Source organism: Sinocyclocheilus rhinocerous, unplaced genomic scaffold (assembly GCF_001515625.1).
Source record: "Sinocyclocheilus rhinocerous isolate Xijiao unplaced genomic scaffold, SAMN03320098_v1.1 scaffold352, whole genome shotgun sequence".
In the NCBI taxonomy this organism is placed as follows: domain Eukaryota; kingdom Metazoa; phylum Chordata; class Actinopteri; order Cypriniformes; family Cyprinidae; genus Sinocyclocheilus; species Sinocyclocheilus rhinocerous.
In genome coordinates, this window is record NW_015642448.1 from 1,706,556 (window position 1) to 1,729,643 (window position 23,088).

At 36.1% G+C, this 23,088-nt stretch overlaps 1 protein-coding gene across 4 annotated transcripts in view; it reads right to left on the reverse strand.

Moving 5' to 3' along the window:
- The window catches only part of taok3a (TAO kinase 3a), a 76,304-nt gene that overhangs the window by 1,626 nt on the left and 51,590 nt on the right, over positions 1-23,088 (reverse strand). For all 4 annotated transcript variants that reach the window (XM_016572817.1, XM_016572818.1, XM_016572819.1 and 1 more), the window contains 13 exons: positions 21,759-21,872; positions 21,579-21,670; positions 20,951-21,044; positions 19,775-19,856; positions 14,149-14,316; positions 12,694-12,879; positions 11,330-11,464; positions 7,257-7,493; positions 6,632-6,760; positions 5,507-5,710; positions 4,013-4,252; positions 2,758-2,970; positions 505-687 (listed from right to left, as the gene is read on the reverse strand). In XM_016572817.1, coding sequence (XP_016428303.1) covers positions 505-687; positions 2,758-2,970; positions 4,013-4,252; positions 5,507-5,710; positions 6,632-6,760; positions 7,257-7,493; positions 11,330-11,464; positions 12,694-12,879; positions 14,149-14,316; positions 19,775-19,856; positions 20,951-21,044; positions 21,579-21,670; positions 21,759-21,872 — 2,077 coding nt within the window. The remainder of the gene's footprint in view (positions 1-504; positions 688-2,757; positions 2,971-4,012; positions 4,253-5,506; positions 5,711-6,631; positions 6,761-7,256; positions 7,494-11,329; positions 11,465-12,693; positions 12,880-14,148; positions 14,317-19,774; positions 19,857-20,950; positions 21,045-21,578; positions 21,671-21,758; positions 21,873-23,088) is intronic.

Here is a 23,088-nt window from a genome sequence, read left to right on the forward strand (position 1 = left end):
TAAAAAACTTTTTTTACGATGATATATATTTAGAGATTAGAGTGAAATTTGAGTTAAATATGCTGTAAAAGAAATGTTAAATACAATATTTATATATAACACATATTGCTTAACATATAATACTTTATTAAATATATAAAGTTTCAGTAAAAACAGCAATATTGTTAAATATTTTATTTTACATTTTAAAATGTAATTCATTCCTGTGATGCAAAGCTGAATTTTCAGCATCATTACTCCAGTCTTCAGTGTCACATGATCCTTCAGAAATCATTCTAATATACTGATTTGCTGCTCAAGAAACATTTATCAATATTGAAAACAAATGTGCAAATAAAGAAACGGTGCATTTTATTAAATGCTATATTAAATTATATTTATATAAACTGCTACCTAAATACTCTGCTCTCTAGTTTAGCCATTGAAAAACCTATATTGGCAGACCACTATTGATGATAAGAGTTAAGAGTGTGGGTACATAAGAGGTTAATAACAGGACTAGACCTTCTGTTCAAGGTGTGCTCGGCGCAGTGAGACTTTCTGCTCCAGTTTCTGTTGCTCACGCTCGTGCTGAGCCTCGGTCTGAATCTTGATCTTGCTCTGGTACGCATTGAGTAACTCCATCTCCTGCTGCAGCTGCTGCCTCAGTGCCTGGCACTCCGCCTCCTGAGCCTCATCCAGACGGAGCTACACAAAAACACACACGTGCGCACGTCAGCTTCAGAAGGTTTACACTACAGCACAGTTGTGGTTAACCATCAATGGCCTTCTTGTACGGGCAACAGTCCGAGACTGGAATTTCAAACAGGAGGCCTCAGTTATTGCTTTTTTTTTTTCTTCTTTTTTTTATGTTAAATATAAATCTATACGAACTATCAACAAAACAAATGCTCACATTAGCTTTTCCAGAATGGGTTATAAATAACAAATTTTGTTGCATCTTAAAGATGAAATCAAATTTAACCTTTACTTTAACAGAGTGCTTTAGTGACTGTCCACTTTTCATCGGCATTGGATCCGTAAGGATTTTTTCCATTCATTTTCCCATAAGGATTTGAAAAAAAGTCTTCATTATAGTGTTATAAGTCATGAACCAAGCCAACCAGCTACAAGGTGAATTATAACATTACAAACTTTTATCTGAAGCAAAAAAAAGTAGTTGAAAATCTAACAAGACCATACTTAAATATTTATTTGATATTAAATATTTGAGACTGGAGAGGGCTTTCCTCGAAGAGCTCTTTTGGTGCAATTTGCTCTCTACAACTCTGATTGGTGGAATTTTCTATATAGCATTATGGGTAATGTAGTTTTATGTGGGTAATTCAGCTGTTAAAGAAATACTTTAAGTTGCAATAATGCAAATGGATGGCTTCAAGAAAAGCATACACCATCGATTAACAACCTTGGAACAGTATTTCTTTACAGGTTTATAATAGACTTGTGCCGGTATTCGGTAATGCGATATATCACGGTAATGAATATGCACGATATTGTTATCGTGGGCACTTCTAAATACCGTGAATAATTATATATTACAAATTATTCAGAATTTTGAATGCATTTTAAGAATACTTTTCCCATAAACTGGTCAAAATGCACAACACCACTGTATGCTGGATGAAAGACCCGTGAGCACTCTGATGTAAAGCGGACGTGAAGCACATGGCGGAACATGCGAGAGACGCTCTGGATGAAAGCGCACGTTCACTCTCTGACAGCAGATGGCGCTAAACTGCAGAAATAATAATAATAATAATCATAATAATAATTCATTTAAATGCAGCCGTTACCCCGGAAACCCTGTAAACAAAGCAGCTGCACTACTTCCGGTTTCTGAATCGTGTTTAAATGATTTAAACAGCCATTCAGATTTGTGTATTTGCTATGATGTTCATCACAGCGCCAAATACTTAAATATTTAGACTTAATAGGCTATTTATTTTCAAACTTTTTTTACATTTTAATCTGGACTACAACATGCCCTAGATATTGTTTGAAAGTGTTTTGATTATTGTTCGGTCACACTTTACATTAGGGCTTCATTAGATAACATTAGTTAACATAAACTGCCAATGAAAAATTCTTCTGAACATTCATTAATCTTAGGTAATTACAATATTTAATAACACGTTGTTAAAATCGAAAGTTGCAACTGTGTTATTTAATGAGCTAACATGAACAAAGACTTGTATTTTTTAAACAAAGATTAATAACTTCTGTAGCAAATGTAGCTATTGCTCATTGTGAATGTTAATGCATTAACTAAGGTTAACTAATGAGGTCTTATTGTAAAGTGATACCTATTGGTCTTTATAGTTCTTTTGCACTTTAATCTGCACTTTTTAAAACTTAATTTCAACATCGTGATAATATCGTATACCGTGATAAAAGCATTAGCAATTAATCGCAACATGAAAATTTGATACCGGCATATCCCTAGTTTATAAGTAGTCGTTAAAAATCAAATCCCTATGGAGAAAATGAATGTTTTAGGAGTTTTTACTCCTAGAACCCGACTGCTGCACTCTATATACTTTAGCAAACACCATTACAAATATTTTTAAGTTATTAAGTTATTATCCACTATTTATTCTTTTTCTCTCTAAAATGTCACATTATGGACATTAAATGCTTTGTCAATGATATTCCAAGTGTCTATTCCTATAATTCTCACATAGAAATTAGAACATACTGTATGGTTGATGTGAACTCATTGGCCTCTATAATGGTTAACAGAGTTGTTTATTCACTCACTGCCTGTGATGCCATCATCTCGTTGATGCTCTGCTCATACTGCTCAGCCAGGATGGCCAGTTTGCGTGTTTGCTCATCCTTCAGGGCTTTCAGCACCGTCTTGTGCTCGCTTTTGGGGGTCACCTCTAGCTGATGGTGCCGCAGGGCCTTGTACTGTTTAGTCTGGACTTTACACGTATCCTGGAACTGTTTCTTTATCTGAAGCTCCATAGCCTGCAGGATACAAGACTCCAAGTTGAATAAACCCAAACTGACAAGCCTTTTCAGGACAAAAATAATTATCTAATATGCGTTTTGCCTCAAAGGATGTGAAATGAAGCAAAATATGGCTTCTTTTGGAAACACTTTACAATAAGGTTCCATTAGTTAACATTAATGTATTAACTAACATCAACAATGAACAATACATTTGTTACATTATTTATTAATGATTGTTAATTATTAAAAAAAAATCAAATCAAATAAAAACTAATAAAATCAACTAACTGTTCATTATTAGCTCATATTCTCTCAGGTCCATTAAATAATATTAACAGATATAACTTTTGATTTTAACAATGAATTAGTAGATGTTGAAATTAACATGAACTATGATTAATTAATGCTTTAGAAGTATTTTTGGTAACACTTTATTTTAAGGTGTCCTTGTTACACGTTACATGTACTTACTATTATAATAACAATTAATTATGCATAATTGCATGCTAGTAACCCTAAGCCAAACCCTAATCCTAACCATATAGTAAGTACATGTAGTTAATTAATATTACTCAGTACTTAAATGTATAATTACACTGTAACAAGGACACCTTAAAATAAAGTGTAATCGTATTTTTTATTGTTAGCTTGTTATCTAACATTAACTAATGTTAATAAATTGAACCTTATTGTAAAGTGTTGTAAAGTGCTTTTTTATATTAAAATGAGCCGAGTACCTATGCAATGTAATGTTTAAATGTTAAATGTTTCTCAGATGAAGAGATCAAAGCATAATCAGTTAGTGCTGGGCGGTATACCGGTTCATACCGAATAATTCGGAATACATACCGAATGTTTATTTTTGTTATGATATGAATTTTTTAAATACTGCAATACCGCAGTCTTGACTGACCTGCTAATGTTCATAATATCTACCCAGTTAATTTTGCAATCACACTCAGAGAAACAATGAGACCTACATAGATTTTGTAGGTTAAATTCACACTATATATAGCCAAGTAATAAGAAATGCTTTTTTTGCCACAATTGGTGGTACCTTGAGGTTCTTGGGCTGCTGCCGTAGTTCGAGCACATGTTTCCTGTGCAGTTCTCTCTCTCTCCGATTGTTGTATTCGATCTGGTTCTCCAGCTCCGTTTGGTGCTGCAGTCGGATCAGATCCATGCGAAGTTTCTGTAGCGTCTTCAGCTGTCTGTGCTCAAGTTCTTGAGTCGACTCGTCTTGCCTGATCAACATAGCGTGCTCCATTTCCTTCTGGGTCTTCTTCTTATTCAACTCCTGACAGACAGAAAGACAGAAATTAATATTACAATATTAAGTCAATCAAATAATAAGGTCTCTTTTAAATCTACTAATATTAATAACTGGATTTTTACATATCCTTAAGAAAATGAGCGGTGTTTTCCTGTACAAAAGTTGCCACCACAATGCCAGGGTGTTTGCTAAGGTATTCTGACTTTTTTCTAGCCAAATCCTATGCAGACACTTGCCAAGGTCTGTGGCACTTCTAGGTTGTTAGAGTGTTCTTTGTGGTTAACAGGTGATTGTTTAGTTGCCCAAAAGAACCAGTCTCTATGTAGTCTCTTAAATTATGATATTCTGGTCACTAGATATGGCAGGGATACCTCCTTCAATATAAATGTAATGTTTTTTGTTTTTCATCTACAGTAATAGCAAACACCTCTTCAACAAGTGATTCTTCTGTGGGACGAGTTACAGAACAAAGTTAGTGGTTTAAAACAAACCCCTAATCAAAAGTATGCACAACAACAATAATACTAATAGCTTGCCTTAGTAAGCAAATATTACAACAGTAAAAGGTATGATCACATGAATAAAACACAATTTAAAAAGGTGTTGATATGCAAGTGAGTCACATTAGTAGAGGCTTTGAGACCAGAACCAAATAGGGAAGACATCCAACACTTGGACCAGGTTTGCAAACCACTGGATTATGCATCATCATATTTGTTGTTTTATAGACCATATATGGGTTTAGACCCAGTAAAACTTCCGAAGGTTTCCTGCAGATTAAAGCATTAGATTAAGAGATTTGCACATTGCTGCATTACTTATTTTCAAATCAGATTAATTGAAAACAGTCATCAACCCTGAGAAATGGTTCAAATTTTGCAGTAACCCTGGGAAAAGCCTTCATGTGTTTATCTTGTATATATACATATTCATACACACTACCATTCAAAAATGTAGGGTCAGTAAGATTTATTTAAAAAAAAAAAAAAATCTTATGCTCACCAAGGCTGCATTTCTTTAATTAACAACAGTAAAAATAGTAATATTGTGAAATTTGGTGCTCAAGAAACATTTAGTATTATCAATCTTGAAATAACAGAAATATTCTGTAACATTATACATTTCTTTATGTGTTAATTAATTTATTTAAAACAACAACAACAACAACAACAACAACAAACAACAATCTTACTGACCCCAAAACTTTTAAATACACACATTTCAGAGTGCCAAGCAATCTTTTGTCTCTTTTTCTGACTTGAAGCATTTCATCCCCACCTCTCGTAACTGCTCCTGCTCAAACTCGTGCCTCTTGACCATGATCTTGCGTTTGAAGGCCCTGCAGTTCCTATCGTAGAAAGCCCTCTGCTGACCCAGAAGCTGAGCCTCTTCTTCAGCCTGAGAGTGCTGAATGTTCTCCTTGTGCTTGGACAGCCTCTCCTGCTTCTCTTTCTTAGGCGTGCTGTGGTCTTCACTCATTTCCTGAACAAAGAATCATAAGCACCATGAAAAGAGACAAAGGAATATAAAGAAGGTGATTTTAGACTAAAACTTATTTTTATTCCCAAGAACAACCCTTTTTAAGTCAATATGAAAAGGCATTTGCAACCCATTTTATTCCCGTAATGTGGTGTTTTTCTATGCCAAATTTTTGGTAAAAAAGAAAAACATAATGGCAGAACTTGATTTTATTAAGGCGCGACACTGCAGGTGAATAGGGTAAAAAAAAAAACTAATAGTTATCGCCTTACCCAGCTGATTGATTACATTGATAATATGGCAGAACTTGATTTTATTAAGGCGCGACACTGCAGGTGAATAGGGTAAAAAAAAAAAACTAATAGTTATCGCCTTACTTACCCAGCTGATTGATTACATTGATAATTGCAAACAATTTAACAAAATGCATTAAACAAAGACAATCAAAACATTCCAGACTTGTAACCCGAAGGTCGTGGGTTTGAGTAAAAATGTAAAGTTTGGTGTGTGTAAGTGCTACTGAAGTGGAGATTTATGGCTTAGTGTAGGAGAAAAAACTCATTTTGAGAAAACGGCCTTTAAAAATATGTATTTTAATTGAAATCTATTGACACAAATAGATAAAGTGCTATAAAATAAACAATTAACAGTGTCTTTTGGATGTTTTTTTTCCACTAGTCTGAAAAAACACTATGAAAAAACAAAAAACCCCAAATCTCCAACTTGACAGGTGCATGAAAAAACAGTGTTTTTGCCAGCAGTGTCTCCCCTTAATTGGATCAAAGTCTTTTCTATAAGACGCAGTTGGGAAAGAAATAAAAAAAAAATAGTTGGCTTGATAAGTTGAAAATTCTTTGGAATAATATTAATTTTCTTGTGAATGGGGTCAATTTTAGTTTCAACTTGTAGGAATTAGACAAGAACCTCTTTGATTTTCTCCTTGCACAGCTTATACTGTTTCTTCTGGTTATCAAGGAAGTTGGTGAGCTCTTTCTTCTGCTGGGCCATGATTTGCTGCTGGAACTTCTTCTCATCAGCTCCCAGTGTTTTCATCTGAGGAACATAACACAGATTTATCATTAATATCACTGTAAATTTCATTGCAACTTCAGTGCGTGACAGATTTTTTTTTATGTTAAAACAACTGCTGAGGAAAATGAACTAAAACCACACAGTCCCATTTTCTTCTCTGGCTTCATTAACATACTAATCAACATATGCTACATGAATAATTAGCATGAATCCCTTGGCTATTTACATGTTTAACATGCAATATGGAAAAGAATAATATAAATTGGGGCAGTTTTCACATGATCTACATGAACTTTTGAACTAATTTCTTTTTTCAACTTTGTACAGAGATTTTATAACAGAATTTATCATTAAGAGGTTAATGTAATACAAGTCCCAGAATAACCATTCTAGATGATATTTTGGCCAATCACTGTTTTCAGTCAACATCATGTCTATTTTAATTGACCAATATTTGATTGGCTAGTAAATATAAACTCTTTGGGTCTCAGCAGAAGAATAAAGAACGATCACCCACTTCTTTGTCCGTTTGGATGGCGTGCTTCTTGGCAAGTTTCTCCAGCTCAATGAAGGCATTGTTGGCGTGGGTTTCCAGTTCTTTTTGGAGCTTCAGTCTGTGCTCATCCATCTCTGCCTTCAGCTTGTTCTCCAGAGCAATCAGCTGCTTCTGGTGTTGCCGTCGCATGCGTTTGTACCCGGACATCTGCTCTCTGAGCTCATTTTCCTGCTCATGTTCATGGATCTGACGCGTTACCTAGATGGAAAAGAACTTGGTCAGTGAAGGTGAACTTTTGAGATGATTATGATGAGATTTTGTCAGTGTAGCAAAATCAACCCACAGTTCTTGGGAAGAACTGATGATTGAATTATAAAAATAATAAATAATAAATAAAAAATTTGGTAAATGGTGGAAATTAAGACATTGTCAGATCATTCAAAATTAGGTATCAGGTTACATGCATTTCCCTACTTGAAAACGTCAAATTTCTCCCAATTTTGTCCATTTTTAATCCCTATTGGCACCTTTTGGACTGTCACCTGTGGGAATGTTTCTAAATCATCCCCATGAAAATATCTCAGGAAATGTGAGGATCCGAAAAGAGAAACGAGAAATAATTCATTAGATAATATCCATTGATCATCTTGTGATCTGGTTACACAATTCAGTGTCATCTTCTCACATTATGAGAGCAGAATAACCAGAAAAAGCCATAAACTCTACAGCAAAGCAATTGATAAGACTAAACGTTCTTGTGATATCAAAGGCACATGACAGCAAGTACAATAGAACTATAATGGGAGACACTGACAAATTAAAATAGAGCATGATGGAAAATTGACCATCTAGTCCGTCAAAACAAAGGATACTTGTTATTTGAACTGCAATAAGAGAAAAAGTTGCAATTGTGAAAATTACACATCTCAACATTGCCTTTGTGCATTTTCTAGATCTGAAAGGTCATAGATGCCACTAAATATATAAATGAAATCAGAAAAACCCCACCATTCCCTTGGTTTCTGCAAATCCCCGGAAGACAAACCTGGAAGAAGGGCGTGTCCAGATCAAACTGTTCGTTGAGTTTCTCGTAACTCCCACCTGAATTCCTCAAGCCAAACATGTTGGCGAAATAAACCACCCGTGAGAACATTGAGAGTCGCCTGCACTACATCCCCCAAAAGCACTCGCTCAAAACCCACCGGGAGAGAAAGAGAGAGCGAGAGCGAGAGAGGGATGGGGATAAAGAGAGAGGGTGAACACTGCTTCTCCTCTCTCCTCGCAGGTGCGCCGTGAATGAATGGGGTTCTCAGAGAGGCCTGGCCCTGCACACGGGCTAAGCAGCGTTTAGTAGGCCAGTCACATGAGATGCCTGTTGAAGGGGGAGATTTTCCTAATCATCCTGAATCAGTAGCCCCACTGTAACCTCAGTCACCAATCCAATCGCTTGCTGCCCAAATGCCCCCTATCAGCCACACCAAAGGGGCATGTGATAGCACTAAACCCCGGTGGCACAGGAAGAATGGGAAGGAGTGACAGAAGCACTTCCAGGTTAAAGGTAACACAGATGGGCACACTAACTGGTTTCAAATTCAACTTCTGACCATTTCAAATCAAATCTAAATACATGCTTACATGGCACGAGGTGTTAATGTGTTCAACGGGCATTTTAAAGCTCGGTGGAAACGATGCTTTAGAAGGCAATTTTTTTTTAATTGATACGTTTTAATACTGAACAAAATGTAGCTATTTATAATCAACATCAGCGTGACTTATTTGTTTTTAGGATAATTATGCTAAAAATTCCTTCTACGATATGTAGAAGCTGCCTTCTAAAGCAGCATCGGATACATCCCTCACTCAAATGCAATCCCAGAATGCACTGCAACAAAGTTAGTGAAAAATATTACCTAAGGTTGCAGACGAGTTGTGAGAAATATCATCAATGAACTATATTCCAATAAAAATGGGGTATTTGGTCATTTTGGTACTATTAAATTTAAGGTCTTTTTTTTTTTTTGTAAGAAATTGATACTTTTATTCAGCAAGGACGCATTACACTGATCAAAAGTGTAAAGACTTTTATAATGTTACAAAATAATTGCTGTTCTTTTGAACGTTCTATTTATACTTTCTTGAGCAACAAATCAGCACATCAGAATTATTTCTGAAAGATCATGTGACACTGAAGACTAGAGTAACGGCTGCTGAAAAATCAGCATTGTCATCACAGGAATAAATTACTTTTTAAAATGAACAGTTATTTTAAAATGTAATACCATTTCACAATATTACTGTTGTATATTACTAAATGATAAAATAAATGCAGCCTGGCAATGAGAATTCTTAAAAAACCAAAAAACACTTAAAAAATCCCAAACTTTTGAACGGTTGCATAACTGTACGTTTATTAGGGAATCATGCTTTAATTTGGCAACAGCTAATGTAAAACTCTATTGGAATCAATTATGAGTCAAGTCTTTGGTGTGTTTTTTGTGAAATGAGGTATTTGGACCACACAAACAGCTCTCCTCACATGAACACCAGAGACTTGCAGAGTTGCTGCCCATGTAGATCAGCCACTTATGGGCAGACCCAGACAGAAAATCAGATTTGCATATTTTTTGGGTACAAATAATGGCTTTATCACTGGTAAAAAGACTAAGAGAACTACATTCTTATTAGTAACTACAGTTATTATGAAATCAGTCACAAAGCGTGGCTGTGGAACTTTGTGAATGATGATCGTATATTCTGCAGAAATATGACTTTTCCAAGAGAGCTTAAGCGATTCTATGACTTTTAGGATGCTGCCTTAGAACGTGACAGCCTATGTAGGGAGCAGACAGCATGGTAGTACACTAGGTTTTGAAAGAAAGCTGAGGAGCCAATGTAAATCCAAACTGTGAGCAGGAAACAACTAAATTAAAAACGTCTGGAAAACGAAACAAAGAAACAAAAATGTGAGATATATGTAGGACATCAACTGGAGATAGTACATTTAATAATATCTACATTTAGTATTATCTCTAGTTAGTACATTATCAGATAGTACATTTACAACCTGTAACAAACCTCTGTTCTTATGCATCTAAGACATTCTCACGTTCCCTTTCATTCCTATAGTTTTGCCAATAAATCTACATAACTATTTTATTCATTCAATACGTCTTCCCCTCTCACTTTCTGCCTTTTGTCTTCCTTTTTCCTGTCTCAGTTTCTTTCTACACCTCACCCCTCCTCTACAGCTTTCCATATGAAACACAGAGAGTCTCTTTCCCTGCATAGCCCAGATCCTTGAGTCTCATTCCACACAACAGTAAAAACCTGTATCAATAAATAAAAAGTGCACACTTGATTCCACCAACAAGTCGATGGAAAAAAAATAAAAAATAGGACGGTGCACCATGCCCATAAACCCACTAAAGCCAAACTCCTTTGTGATCATCTGAAATGATAGATGAGTGTCTGTAGTATCAGACAAAGTCCACTGCGGTTGTCTGCCCCTAGAGGGTGCTCACACTCCAGCGAAATGGGGCAAAAACAGGTGACATCATCATTTAAACCAAGCATACTGCCATCGACTACATTGCCTGCCCGTGATCTCCATTTATTCATCAATTAGGGTGGAAGTGGTTGTATCACAATAGATTATTTTTCATGCTTAATAGCATAATGGATTCTTTATTTGTGTCGTAAATGTCTGACATTGACCAAAAAAGGAGATTTTTCCCAAAACCCTACAGGACTAAGAATATCCTTTTGTGTTGGATCACAACGTCTTAACTAATAGTAGACAACAACACCAACGACTCGTGCGAGGAGTGCAGCTGGCTATTGACTGAATCATGTTGCCTTGACAACAGACGTGAGAGTGAAGGAGAAAAGTAGGACCGTTTTTGTCTCAAACCGTTGTGTCAAATAAAGAGAGGGTTAAACAGGGAAAGAAGGAGGCAAAGACCACAGAGAGAGAGAGAGAGAGAAATGACTGCAGTGTATTAAAGCAAAAGGATGAAAGAAAAAGAAAGAGTAAAGCAGGAGAGGAGGGGGGATGAGAGGATGACAGTAAGGATGATGTCATTCTTTTTCCTCACCAGTGAGGCTGACTTGATGGTGGCGAAGCGCTCACGGTTTTTATAGTTATGAGCCTGAGCTCTTTCCGATGAGGACGGTCGCAGGTCCGACCGGTGGTCCCGATGAGGAACGTCATCAGGGATATACTGATGATCCTAAGGAACAAAAAGCACATAAAACCAGTCAAGGATTTGGTGTCACAACATAATCTCTTGAGGATTTATCCAAAGCGACTTGCGGTCCATTCAAGCTATACATCTTTCCTATCAGAGCCGCAGCAGGAGTTTTATTTCCTGTTGCTGTAGGATCAGCAGAGACAATTCAGCATGAGAATATTCAATACCAACAGGCTCACTATCTTAAAATATCTTCATTAATTGACCCACAAGCTTAGTCCACCTGAAGCGTTCATATTCCGGAGGGTTTTGTCTTCTCCCAGTGAGCACAATGAAAGCTGTTCAGTTCCCCTAAAGTCAATACATATTTCTCCTGCATGCTGATGTAATTTCCTTGAGGACAGGAAGTGTCAATCAGTCAATCACGTGTGTGCAAGTGGATGTGAACTTCCAAAATCACATACTTTCAGAGAATGTAAGAAGTGCAAGAGGAAAAAAATGCTATTTAAAAAGCAATAAAAAAGCTGATTGACTGTACTTGTACAACAACAATAATAATAATAATATTATTATTATCAAATAAAAAAAATTGCAAAATATTTCACTGTAAAAAATAAGTATTTAAGAAAAATAACAATACAAATAATATTTTACAGTACAACTGTAAAATTACAATATTAATGTTCATGGATGTTTGCATATTTGTAAAATTAAACTGCATCCTTTGTGATTTGCAAATTGCACTTATCTATAGCACAATTTCAGTTTTATTTCGATAAATTGTGTAGCCATAGTATAAACATGTTGTCATTGACTTTTGACCCTTATGTTCTTTGACTATGACATACTTGCAACAACTGCGAAAATAATTTGCCTGAGTGTTGTTAGACAAGCACAATTTAACCACAAGGAACAACAATTTTAGTTCCTACAGCACTTACTTACTATACAGTATATTGCAGTCTGAAGCACATTTGGTGAACTTTATATTTTAAGAGAACATTAAATCTACTATTAACTTTAAGTATACCTTCTCTGTGCCCTGAAAGACTGCGTGTACCATTAAAATTGTAACAAGCCAGTCTTCTGCGATTTAAATAGCTTGACTGAGAGAGAAAAACATAGTCTGGTCTGGAAAGCATATGTTCTATTTTTGTTTGTCAGCATCAATGAAAGTATGGTAAGCATTTAAAAATGAAAAATAAAAAAAGGACTACACTGCATTTTTAAAAGTTTGGGAAATTTCTGACGGTGTGTATGTCTGGGACCTTTTTGTGGTGCGTGGAAGACTCTAGGGTGCTGTCGTAGTCGTGGTGCAGCTCGGAGCAGGAGTCATCTGGCACCTCCTGCAGGCTGTTGACGCTGCTGCTCTGACTGCCGGTGCTAACGGAGGTGCTGGGGATGGAATGATTACTGCCCAAACTGTTCATCTTACAGCCTGCCTGATCTCCATCCTGTGCAAAAGACAGAGAAATACACACAGAGAAACTGATCACCATCCTTTTTGAAAACCCATATTTATTTCAATTACTAAGAGCACTTTACACATCTCATTGCAAGGCCTGTAATAGCAGTTATTTGTTGAACAGAGACACATTCACACCATTACTGAAAGCCCTCCTGCCACTTAATAGTTCAGTGTTGTTCAAAATAGTGTGTAGTCCTACCTTTAATGTAGTTCAAGAAAACATATAGTTCCATGTACTTTTCGTTGCAATTCAGTACAGTCTGCGGTATATACTTCCGTAAAATATATAGTATATAGTTGTTCTGTATAGATAGTTCAGTACAGTATTAAATTTTAAATATATCTACACTTAAGTTTAGTATATTTTCACTATAGTTCAGTAGGTTATTACATTTATGCATTTAGCAGATGTTTTCATCCTAAGCGACTAAGAGAGAGTTTAGTACAGTATATAGTTATATCATAAGTTTATTTCAATTTGGGGTCAGTAAGATTATTTTTACGATTTATTGTTTTTGAAAGAAGTCTCTTATGCTCCCCAAGGCTGCATTTATTTGATCAAAAGCATAGTAAAAATGGTAATTGTGAAATATTGTTATAATTTAAAATAATCGTTTTTTATTTTAGTACATTTTAAAATTTAATTTATTCCTGTGAAGGCAAAGTTGAATTTTCAGCAGCCATTACTCCAGTCACTGGAAACCATTACACATTTTGTTCCAGGAATCTTAATTTGAGATAGATTATGTATTTATTATTATTATTATTTAGAAATGCAAGTATCTTTACTTTCACTTCTGATCAATTTAATGCATCCTTACTGAACTATATAGTACCTTCAGTTTAGTTTAATATAGTTGATAATTCAGTCTAGTACTGTATATGATACAATATACTTTTAAGTTAATTATTTATAATGTAGTCAAGTTTAGTTTATTATCTCTTCAGTCTAGTTGGGGCCCTTTTTTTTTCTATCCAGCCATTAAAATGGACAGACTGACACGAAATCCATCTGTAATCACAATTTTTTTTCTATGATAACTCAAAACTGATGTTAACAAAGCATAGGTGACAAACATGTAAAGGACATTTTTAAGCAAGAGAAACCAGTGGCTGTTGTGTATAACATGTAGCCACATGCAACAGCAGGAAGCACGCTGACCACTATGAAACTCACACAGGCAAGTATGCAGTCAACATGTGTATATGACACTCAAGGGGGCCTTTTATTTCTCTGAGTATTTCCTGTACCCACCTCCTCCTCTTCCTGAGACTCCCCCATTGGGCCGTTGTGTTTCTCTTGGTAGAGGATTTTTTTCATTTTACGGTACTGCAGGTTGTCCAGCTCTCTGACCGCATCCTTCGTCCTCTGGATCAGATCGATGAGGACCCGTGGAGGACGCTCTCTCCTCACAAACTCATGCTGGAACGGACAAAGAGGGACAGAGAGTGCATTTGTGAAATTAAATGTTTTTGCAAATTTAACCATGCTAAGGCAAATGAAAAGAGCAATATGTGGTGATCAAATATACAAACACAGCTTCTGTGTGTAAACATCCCGATCAATCAGACTTCACCCTCAGATTCTGGGTTTTATATCAATTTATGGCTCGTTAAGAGGAAAATGTGTTTTATTTGGCCCTGTGTTCACCTGAAAACTACACAAACAGCATTCATTTCACAAAAGCAAATACTTCAGGAGTAAAATTTGGGGGTTAAGCATGATGCAATTCAACTGCCATGAAATAAACCCACAGTCTCAATCCTCTCAGCATGCCAGATTACTCCGCTTCGCTCTGAATTACGTCATTTCGTGTTCGTCCTTTGCTCACCAGAGGGGGCTCATGTGTAATGTGGCCTTGAGTGGACATATGCCATATGGAGGAGGGTTTCTGACATGGCTGGCTAAATGAGGACTTGATCTCACCTCCTCAATGGAAATAAAAAGACAACAGACTCGAGTCACAAGTGGCTGCATGTGTGCATGTTAACTGGGTTCGCAAAACCGTGCTCTGTAAACCACAAACCAAGCGTATTTGAAAACTAATTGGTCGTGTTGCAGTTCTTTCCATTACTCAGCTGGGCCAACTGGGAGTCATTTATTCATTTATTTATTTGGGAGAAAACTGTTAGAAGGACAATCCAAAATCCAAATCAATCCCGGTCCGATTCCTCGAAACAGCCACTCTTGAATATTTACGGTAAATCCTCCTTCTGGGACCCTTTACAGCAACTTTTCCTCTAAAACATGCATCATGAAGATCTTCTTTTATGCACCTACTCTAAAACTCTTCTTCTTGGTAATTTTTTTTGTATTTCCATAAACCATTCTCATAAACCTGATCAAAGTAGACTGGTTCCTTGTTTTTGCATGGCTTTGTTGTTAAGTTAATAAATGTTATTCATTTGACAATATATCTTTTACTCTAAAGGAATAAGCTTTCTTATTGGACTGTTTGAAGTGGACTGGTTAATTCTAAACATTTATTAACTGTAAAAACAAAGTTGACTGCTCTAAATTCCACTTGTTCGTTTGATTTTTCTATTCATCAAAGAATCCTGGAAAAAATAACAATCCTGACAAAAATATTAAGCAGCGCAACAGTTTTCAACATTGATAATAATACGACATGTTTCTTGAGCACCAAATCAGCATATTAGAATGATTTCTGAAGGATCATGTGACACGACTGTGGTAATGATGCCGAAAATTCAGCTTTGCATCACAGGAATAAATAATATTTAAAAATATATCAAAATAGAAATCAGTTATTTTAAATTGTAATAATATTTCAAAATATTGCTGTTTTTACTGTATTTTTAATCAAATAAATGCAGCCTTGGTGAGCATACAAGATATCTCACCAACCCAAAACTTGTGAATGATTGCAAAAGCTAAATTGTTCAAGGTGGACTGGTTAATTATAAATGTTCATTAACAGTCAACAAAACCAATTTTTTAGTCATTTGACAAAATCTAAACAACTCTAAAGCATAAATCTTGGAAGCCTAATCAACATTGGTTCACCCTTTGATTGCTTTCAATAACTCTTGATAAATGTTAACCACTCTGTCAACATCCATGGAGTGATTTGGAATGGAATCACAAATTTAGTTGACAACACATTTAGTTTAAGCAGGTCACGTCTGTGCTGCGAGCGGGTAAAACACTGTAGAGCAAATGGCTCAACCGTTAAGCTCAGCAAAGACAGTAACAGCTAACAGCTCGGCTTCCCGATGATAACATAGATAAGCATTCACCACTCTAAACGGGCATCTGTGACTGACCAGCATGGGAGGAATCTAATCTACAGGATTATCCCATTTAAATGGAGGAAATTACATAATCTGAAGTCTTGCAGAGAGTCAGCTCTAACTGTCAGATCGTGAGTGATATCCACTGCTCGTTCTAAATCGACAAGACCTCTATAGGTCAAGAATTGAGGTGGATTTAGACCCCATATGAGATTAAGACAGCAGTTGGGACACGGCAAATGGTGGGAACAGAATAAATGAATGCTAGACTCAGATTAATGACCTCTTTTCGGTTTTAAGGAGCTTGGAAGGACAGTCTTGAGGTATTAGAGAGAAATGGGAGAGCAAAACTGGGTCGAAATTAATTTTTTCCCCCAGTTTCAACATCTGCATGGACTAGGTTGCAGAAAAGACCAGTGGCGCCTGCAGCTGTTTGGCTGTATGAACCATGAGGTTTTCCATGAAATTATTGGTGATCATGCATGACCCAAATTTTGGATGACTGATTTATTAATTATTATTTTGAGTCAGTTTTTTCTTTTTAGTGAATTGGCCAAACGAGTTTGCAAAACTCACTCTCACTGAATCATCTAAAGTGGTTTCTCAGTCAGCAAAACAGAAAGACAGTATCGAGACGGTCGCCGTGATTTTGCCAAGTAAGACATGTTCCTGGATCAACATCTTTTGTTGATCCTGGATCAACATTACTGTCCAAAAATATAGACTAAACCCAATCCCTACCCCTAAACCTAACCCTACCCATAATTTATTCCTAAAATCAGTGTGAAATTATTTTTGGTAATGATGATTACCAAGGGTGTAGAAGCACCTAACCCTGATCGTAAGCCTAAAACAGATATTTCCTGAAAAGTTATCCCTCAATTCTGATTGGTTAATTGGAATGTTGTTCCAGGATTAACACGGATGTTGATCCAGGAACATGTTGTACTTGGTGAAATCACGGTCACCGTATCAAGATACACAGAGAACAAATGGCACTGGATGAAGTGGATATTCATAAAAAAAAATTAAACTAAAGGCTACTTTTTGAGAATTCAGCCACTGCTATGTCATGTGAATAAGCAGCCATTCATGTCGAAAGTGGGCCCATCTGTGCTGTTTTTCAGTTGTTTTAATGTTGAATTAAAATTAAAATTAATGCACAATAGATACATGAATACTAGAAATACTCAAGAAAATTAAAGGAATATTTCAGCCAAAAATCTCAGGCCATGATATAGATGAGTTTGTTTCTTCATCAAACAAAGCTAGTATGGTTTATGGACTTGTATTTTGGCCAGAAGAGACTGTTTAAAGTTAAAATTCCTTACTGATGGATTTGTTTCATGCACAAGATCACAATGTGGATTATTGTGATGTTTTTATCAGTTGTTTGGACTGAAATTCTGACGGCACCCATTCACTACACAGGATCCATTGGTGAGCAAGTGATGAAATGCTAAATTTCTCCAAATCTGTTCCCATTAAGAACAAACTCATTGTGAGGTTGTGCCTGAAGTGAGCGCCTACCATCGACACTAAGCTCTCAGGGCTAAATAGGATTACCTGTGTCCACCAATGAGATCAACCATAACCTGTAACATGCACCCACACAAACAGACCCATACAATGCACAAACAAACAAACAAACAAACAAATCACATTGGTAGCACTATTCAGCAAATTTTAATTTTTGAGCTAACGATTTCATTGCAACTTCTGAATTTTAACGTAGAAATTTTAGTTAGTGGTTTTTTGCAAAAAATCAGATAAAATCCTCTAGGCACCGATGGAAAAGACGCCAGTATCCCATTCCACCCTGGGCCGCCCACCCCTTGTGAGGTTGTGCCTGAAGTGAGCGCCTACCATCGACACTAAGCTCTCAGGGCTAAATAGGATTACCTGTGTCCACCAATGAGATCAACCATAACCTGTAACATGCACCCACACAAACAGACCCATACAATGCACAAACAAACAAACAAACAAACAAATCACATTGGTAGCACTATCCCTTAATGATCATGTATCCAGAGCTTCCCTGCAGCCAATAATCAACCATATCCCAACTGTACTGCTACATTCTATCACACATTTATTTTGGTGATGATTTAAATCCATAAGCTTCCCACCACAGCACGATATCATGAACATTAGTCACCGCGCAGCAATATGTCCACCTACAGCCACAGTGATTCGGTTGAGAGAAAGTCATGGTAAGATTAGTTACGTTAGACACGCACAATCAAAAATTCCTCCTGCTTTTATTAACCCTCCAAGGATGTAGTTGGCACAGGAAGTGAGCAAATGAAAAAACAGAAGGCAGAATGACATACTCTGTGGGTTGAGCGCTTGGCTATGCATAAGAAAACGTGTATGAGTGTGAGTCAGCAGGGATGGATGAGTAAGGAACCCACTGTCATGAGGGCAGGAAGTACTGACAGATATGGCGAAGAGGAAGTGCACTAACCAACTGCACAGGGGCGTCTTTATCTCTTCGAAAGTGCAGATATTGACGTTTTTACAAATTACACATGATGAACTGGGGTTTGGGAATGTGTGGGTGTACGTTACTAAGGCTGTTACTCCGTAATCAAATGGACAGCAGAGTTTCCTGTGCTACAAACATATCACTAGTTTAACTAACTTAAGATGAAAGGGGAAAAAAACCCAGAAAGCAATATACACTAATGCCTGCTATACAGCCTGTCACAGAAACACCTGTAAGCTTTTTTAAATGTTTTTGAGGCTGCATATATTTGATAAAAATACAGTAAAAGCAGCAATATTGTCAAATCTTATTACTATTTAAAATAACCGTTTTCTTTTTTTATACATTTTAAAATGTAATTTGTTCCTGTGATGGCAAAGCTGATTTATATGCTGATTTAACGCTCCATAAACATTTATTTTACGATGTTGAAAACAGTTGTACTGCTTATTATTTTTGTGCGAAACAATGAGCAATGTTTTTTTCTTTGATGAATAGAAAGTTCAAAAGAACAGCATTTATTTGAAATATTTTTTTTTGTAATTTAAACAATGTAAAACTCTCACCTTTGATCATTTTAATGCATCCTTGCTGATTTAAAGTATTAATTTCTTTAAAAAAAAAAATTAAGCACTGAACTTGTGTTATGAATTGCACAATTTATGAATGACAAATTCCAGAAATACAACACAAGAAATTAAGCTTGTTTAGCTAGTTTGCACACACTGGTAATTAATGGTTTTCAAGCAACCGCTCTTGAAGACTGCTAAGAAAGTCTATTATTGTGACTGTATCTATTTCTGATAAACCTGCTCATAAGTGACATGTAAAAACTAAAACTCTGGTTGACCACTTTACATCGCAGACAGTCTCTTCCTGTGTAATTCTGTAGTTCTTTGCTACAATCAGCTGTAATGTAGACGTGATCCTATGCCATTTGTCAAAGGTCTCACTAAGTGAGATTAAGCTGCTTAAGAAGTTTACATTTCTGAGCCTAAACGCAACAGAACGTGACTCAGAGTGGGAATGAATTAACAGTATTGTGTGGGCACTCAGAAGTCGTGCTTGAACTTCGATGAGCAATGCTTATGAGTGACTTTATATGTGTCAACACTGTGTGAATGCGATTACTCACCCGCAGGAGTTCTGCTGAGGAGGGTCTGTCCTGAGGAATTTTTAGTAGGCAGTAGTCAACGAAACTCCGGAATGCATCCGACCTTCACAAAATACAAACAACAGTTACAGTATCATGCACTTTTGTAATGTACAAATAAATAACAAACATACTTGAAGCAATATTTACAGTAAACATTGAGTGCGTTACATGTTAATAAATGTTTTTAAAACAAAGCATAAACTGTTCTTATACACTACCATTCACACTACCTTATACAGTGGTCAGTAAAGATTTTATTTTTGTCAAAAGAAATGAATACTTTTATTGAGCAAGGGTGCATTAAACTGATCAAAGTGACAGTAAATATTTATAATGTAATCCTGTTCTTTTGAACTATTAAAAAAAAAAAAAAAAAAAATTTAGCAGCATAAACATCAACATATCAAAATTGATAAGAACTATTTCTTGCACTGCAAATCAGCATATTACAATGATTTCTGAAGGATCATGTGACTCTGAAGACTGGAGTAATGACTGATGAAAATTCAGTTTTGCATCACAGCAATAAACTGCATTTTAAAATCTATTGAAACAGAAAACGGTTATTTTAAATTTTAATAATTTAATCACAATATTACTGTTTTTCCTGTATTTTTAATTAACCTAAGAGACTTCTTTTAAAAACATAAAAAAAATGTAAAGGTAGTGTATATATATATATATATATATATATATATATATATATATAGGCTTCATATTGACTTTATAACATACATAATCTTTCTCAATTTCGAAAAGGATTCTTTCTTGTACTATTATCTACACTGCAAAAGTATTGCATGTGTAAATGTGTATCTCCTTCACATAAAATCTGTGAGTAAATGTGTGACACCCTCAACAATATTCTGGCCCATTCAGACAGCCTTTCAATTTCCAGATCTATTGACTAAAGGCAACACTGTTTGAAAGACCAGCAGGCTTTCATTTTGCTGCAAGTCAGAGAGTTGAGGGGCACCGAAAGTTTGCTTGTGCATTAATGCACAAGATCAGGAATTATAAAGAGCTGGCAGTTGGGGTCAGAGTTATAGCATAACACATAAAGTGTGAGAAGAGTGCGTGGTTGAGAGAGTATATATGTTTGACGAGTAGGAGTATATATATTTCTGTTTTGTGATTGTGTAGAAGGACACTCACCACTCATTGGACTGTAAGGAGGGAGAGTCGTTTTGGGCGATGTGGTATAAGGCACTCATAGCGTTCATGTTGAAGAGAGGAGGCTTGCGTTCAGCTAGAAAACAGCAGAGGAATACTGGGATAATGGTAATAATAATTCCTCAAATTTCATCCACTATGTTTAATTCATGTTGTAATAAATACAAGATACAAATGACATATAAAGAGAACAGTCATATAGAATTATGAGTAAAGTGTAGACAAAATCACAGACAAAAAAATGGCCCATTCTCCATTGTCAATAGTGTAGCGATGTATGGTACACCGCTCATACAGAAGTCACCTTCAAGTCACTTATGGTGAATTCATGGGACCAACTTGAACATTTGCATGGGGAACAATTTTGCACAAAACTCCCCATCACACAGATTCCTATTGAAATTAATGGAATTCACCCATGACATTTCACATAGCAACAGTAAATGTGACGCTCCTTAAGGGTCAAAGGTCATCAGCTATAGTGGATTTAGTGTAACAACACACAATGGCTTTTAAACGTCTGCTTATTGTAGTGGACACAATGCCTCAGAACATTAGAAAAAAAGGAAAATAGATGAAATATTAAGTTCAAAAACATGTAGACACTCACCCAGCTCTATGCAAGTGATCCCCAGAGACCAGACGTCCACCTTCCCCTCATACTGACCCTCATCCATGGCTAAAATCACTTCTGGAGCCATCCTGTGTTAGAAACACACACAATTGTCTAATTAACACCGGTGTATCAGGACACATTATCTTCCTGAACATCAATATCTGCGGTACTGACCAGTATGGGGTTCCCACAAAGGAGTTGGCAGGAGAAGCGATGGAAGCGGAGCCAAAATCAGCCAGTTTGACCTGACCGGGCTCTGTCAGCAGGATATTACCAGCCTTCACGTCTCTAAACAAAATCACAGATACAGAGAAAGTTGAAGTCAGACAGTATAGACCTGCAGTAGTGTCACAATTCCATATTATGCAATGGCAGGGTGAAAAAATAAAATAAAATGAATGACAATGACATTTAAAAATCTGTTCCAGATGTATACCACATTATTATTATTATTTATTGTTTTTTTTTTCTTAGTCTTATTTAAATGTTCTCTCTGTTCTCATGTCATATATGTATGTATGTACCAAGAGCTCCTAAAAAACAACAAATTCTTTGTTTGCGCACACACTTGGCAAATGAAGCTCATTCCGATTCTGATAATAAATTTAAATAGCATTGCAGAGTGAAAATGACAGTAAATATAGTATTGTGTTACTGGAAGCTAATAAAACACATAAGAACTCATACGTTGTAAAAAAGTCCAATAAAGCATGGTCAATAAATGGTATGCTGACATATGCGATCCTGCTGATATATATAGTATGTCATGGATTGGTACTTTAATTATAATGGTTTAGTATTTTGAACCCTGAAACCAAAGAGTACACACTCTGAATCTGAAAAAAAAAATAAAAAAATTCTGTTTTGATATTTAAAGCAGCCTTTGATATTTAATATAATTGGTCTAGTCAGAGCAGTGCTGGAAGAAAAAAAAAGTATATTTATTTGTTTATTTCATTGCCATACCAGCATTTATGGCTATTTTCATGGCAAGATCAATGTATTTTAAAAGAAACAAATAGTAGTAGCACAGTAGTAATGAAAAACATTCATTGGCAACCAACATCAATATTAGGGATGCAGGATATTATCGGACCGTTATCGGATTTGAAAAAAATTATTCTATACCTTGCTGATAAGATGAATAGCTCACATGTGCTCAGGGTGTGCTAGCGCTAAGATCCCGTCAGCAGTGTGGCCATTCTTGAAGCAAACTTTTAACTGAATGGTGATTAGATTGACTGTTTTGGATTGCCGCATTTAATATGAGAAAGTATGTACAGAATGACCCGTGCAGCAGAGCGTGCAGCAGCAGCTACAGCCTCCCCCGGGTCCTAATGCCCATTCCGTCAGGTCTTTTATTTATTTAGGGGGCGCTATAGACCTAACTACTTGTAATAAAATGAAAAGTAAAATACACAAATAACATTAAGATACTTGTGTTTCTATATACAGTAAATAAAGCAGCAACTGATGTTATAAAAACACAAGTCTGTTTTGATTT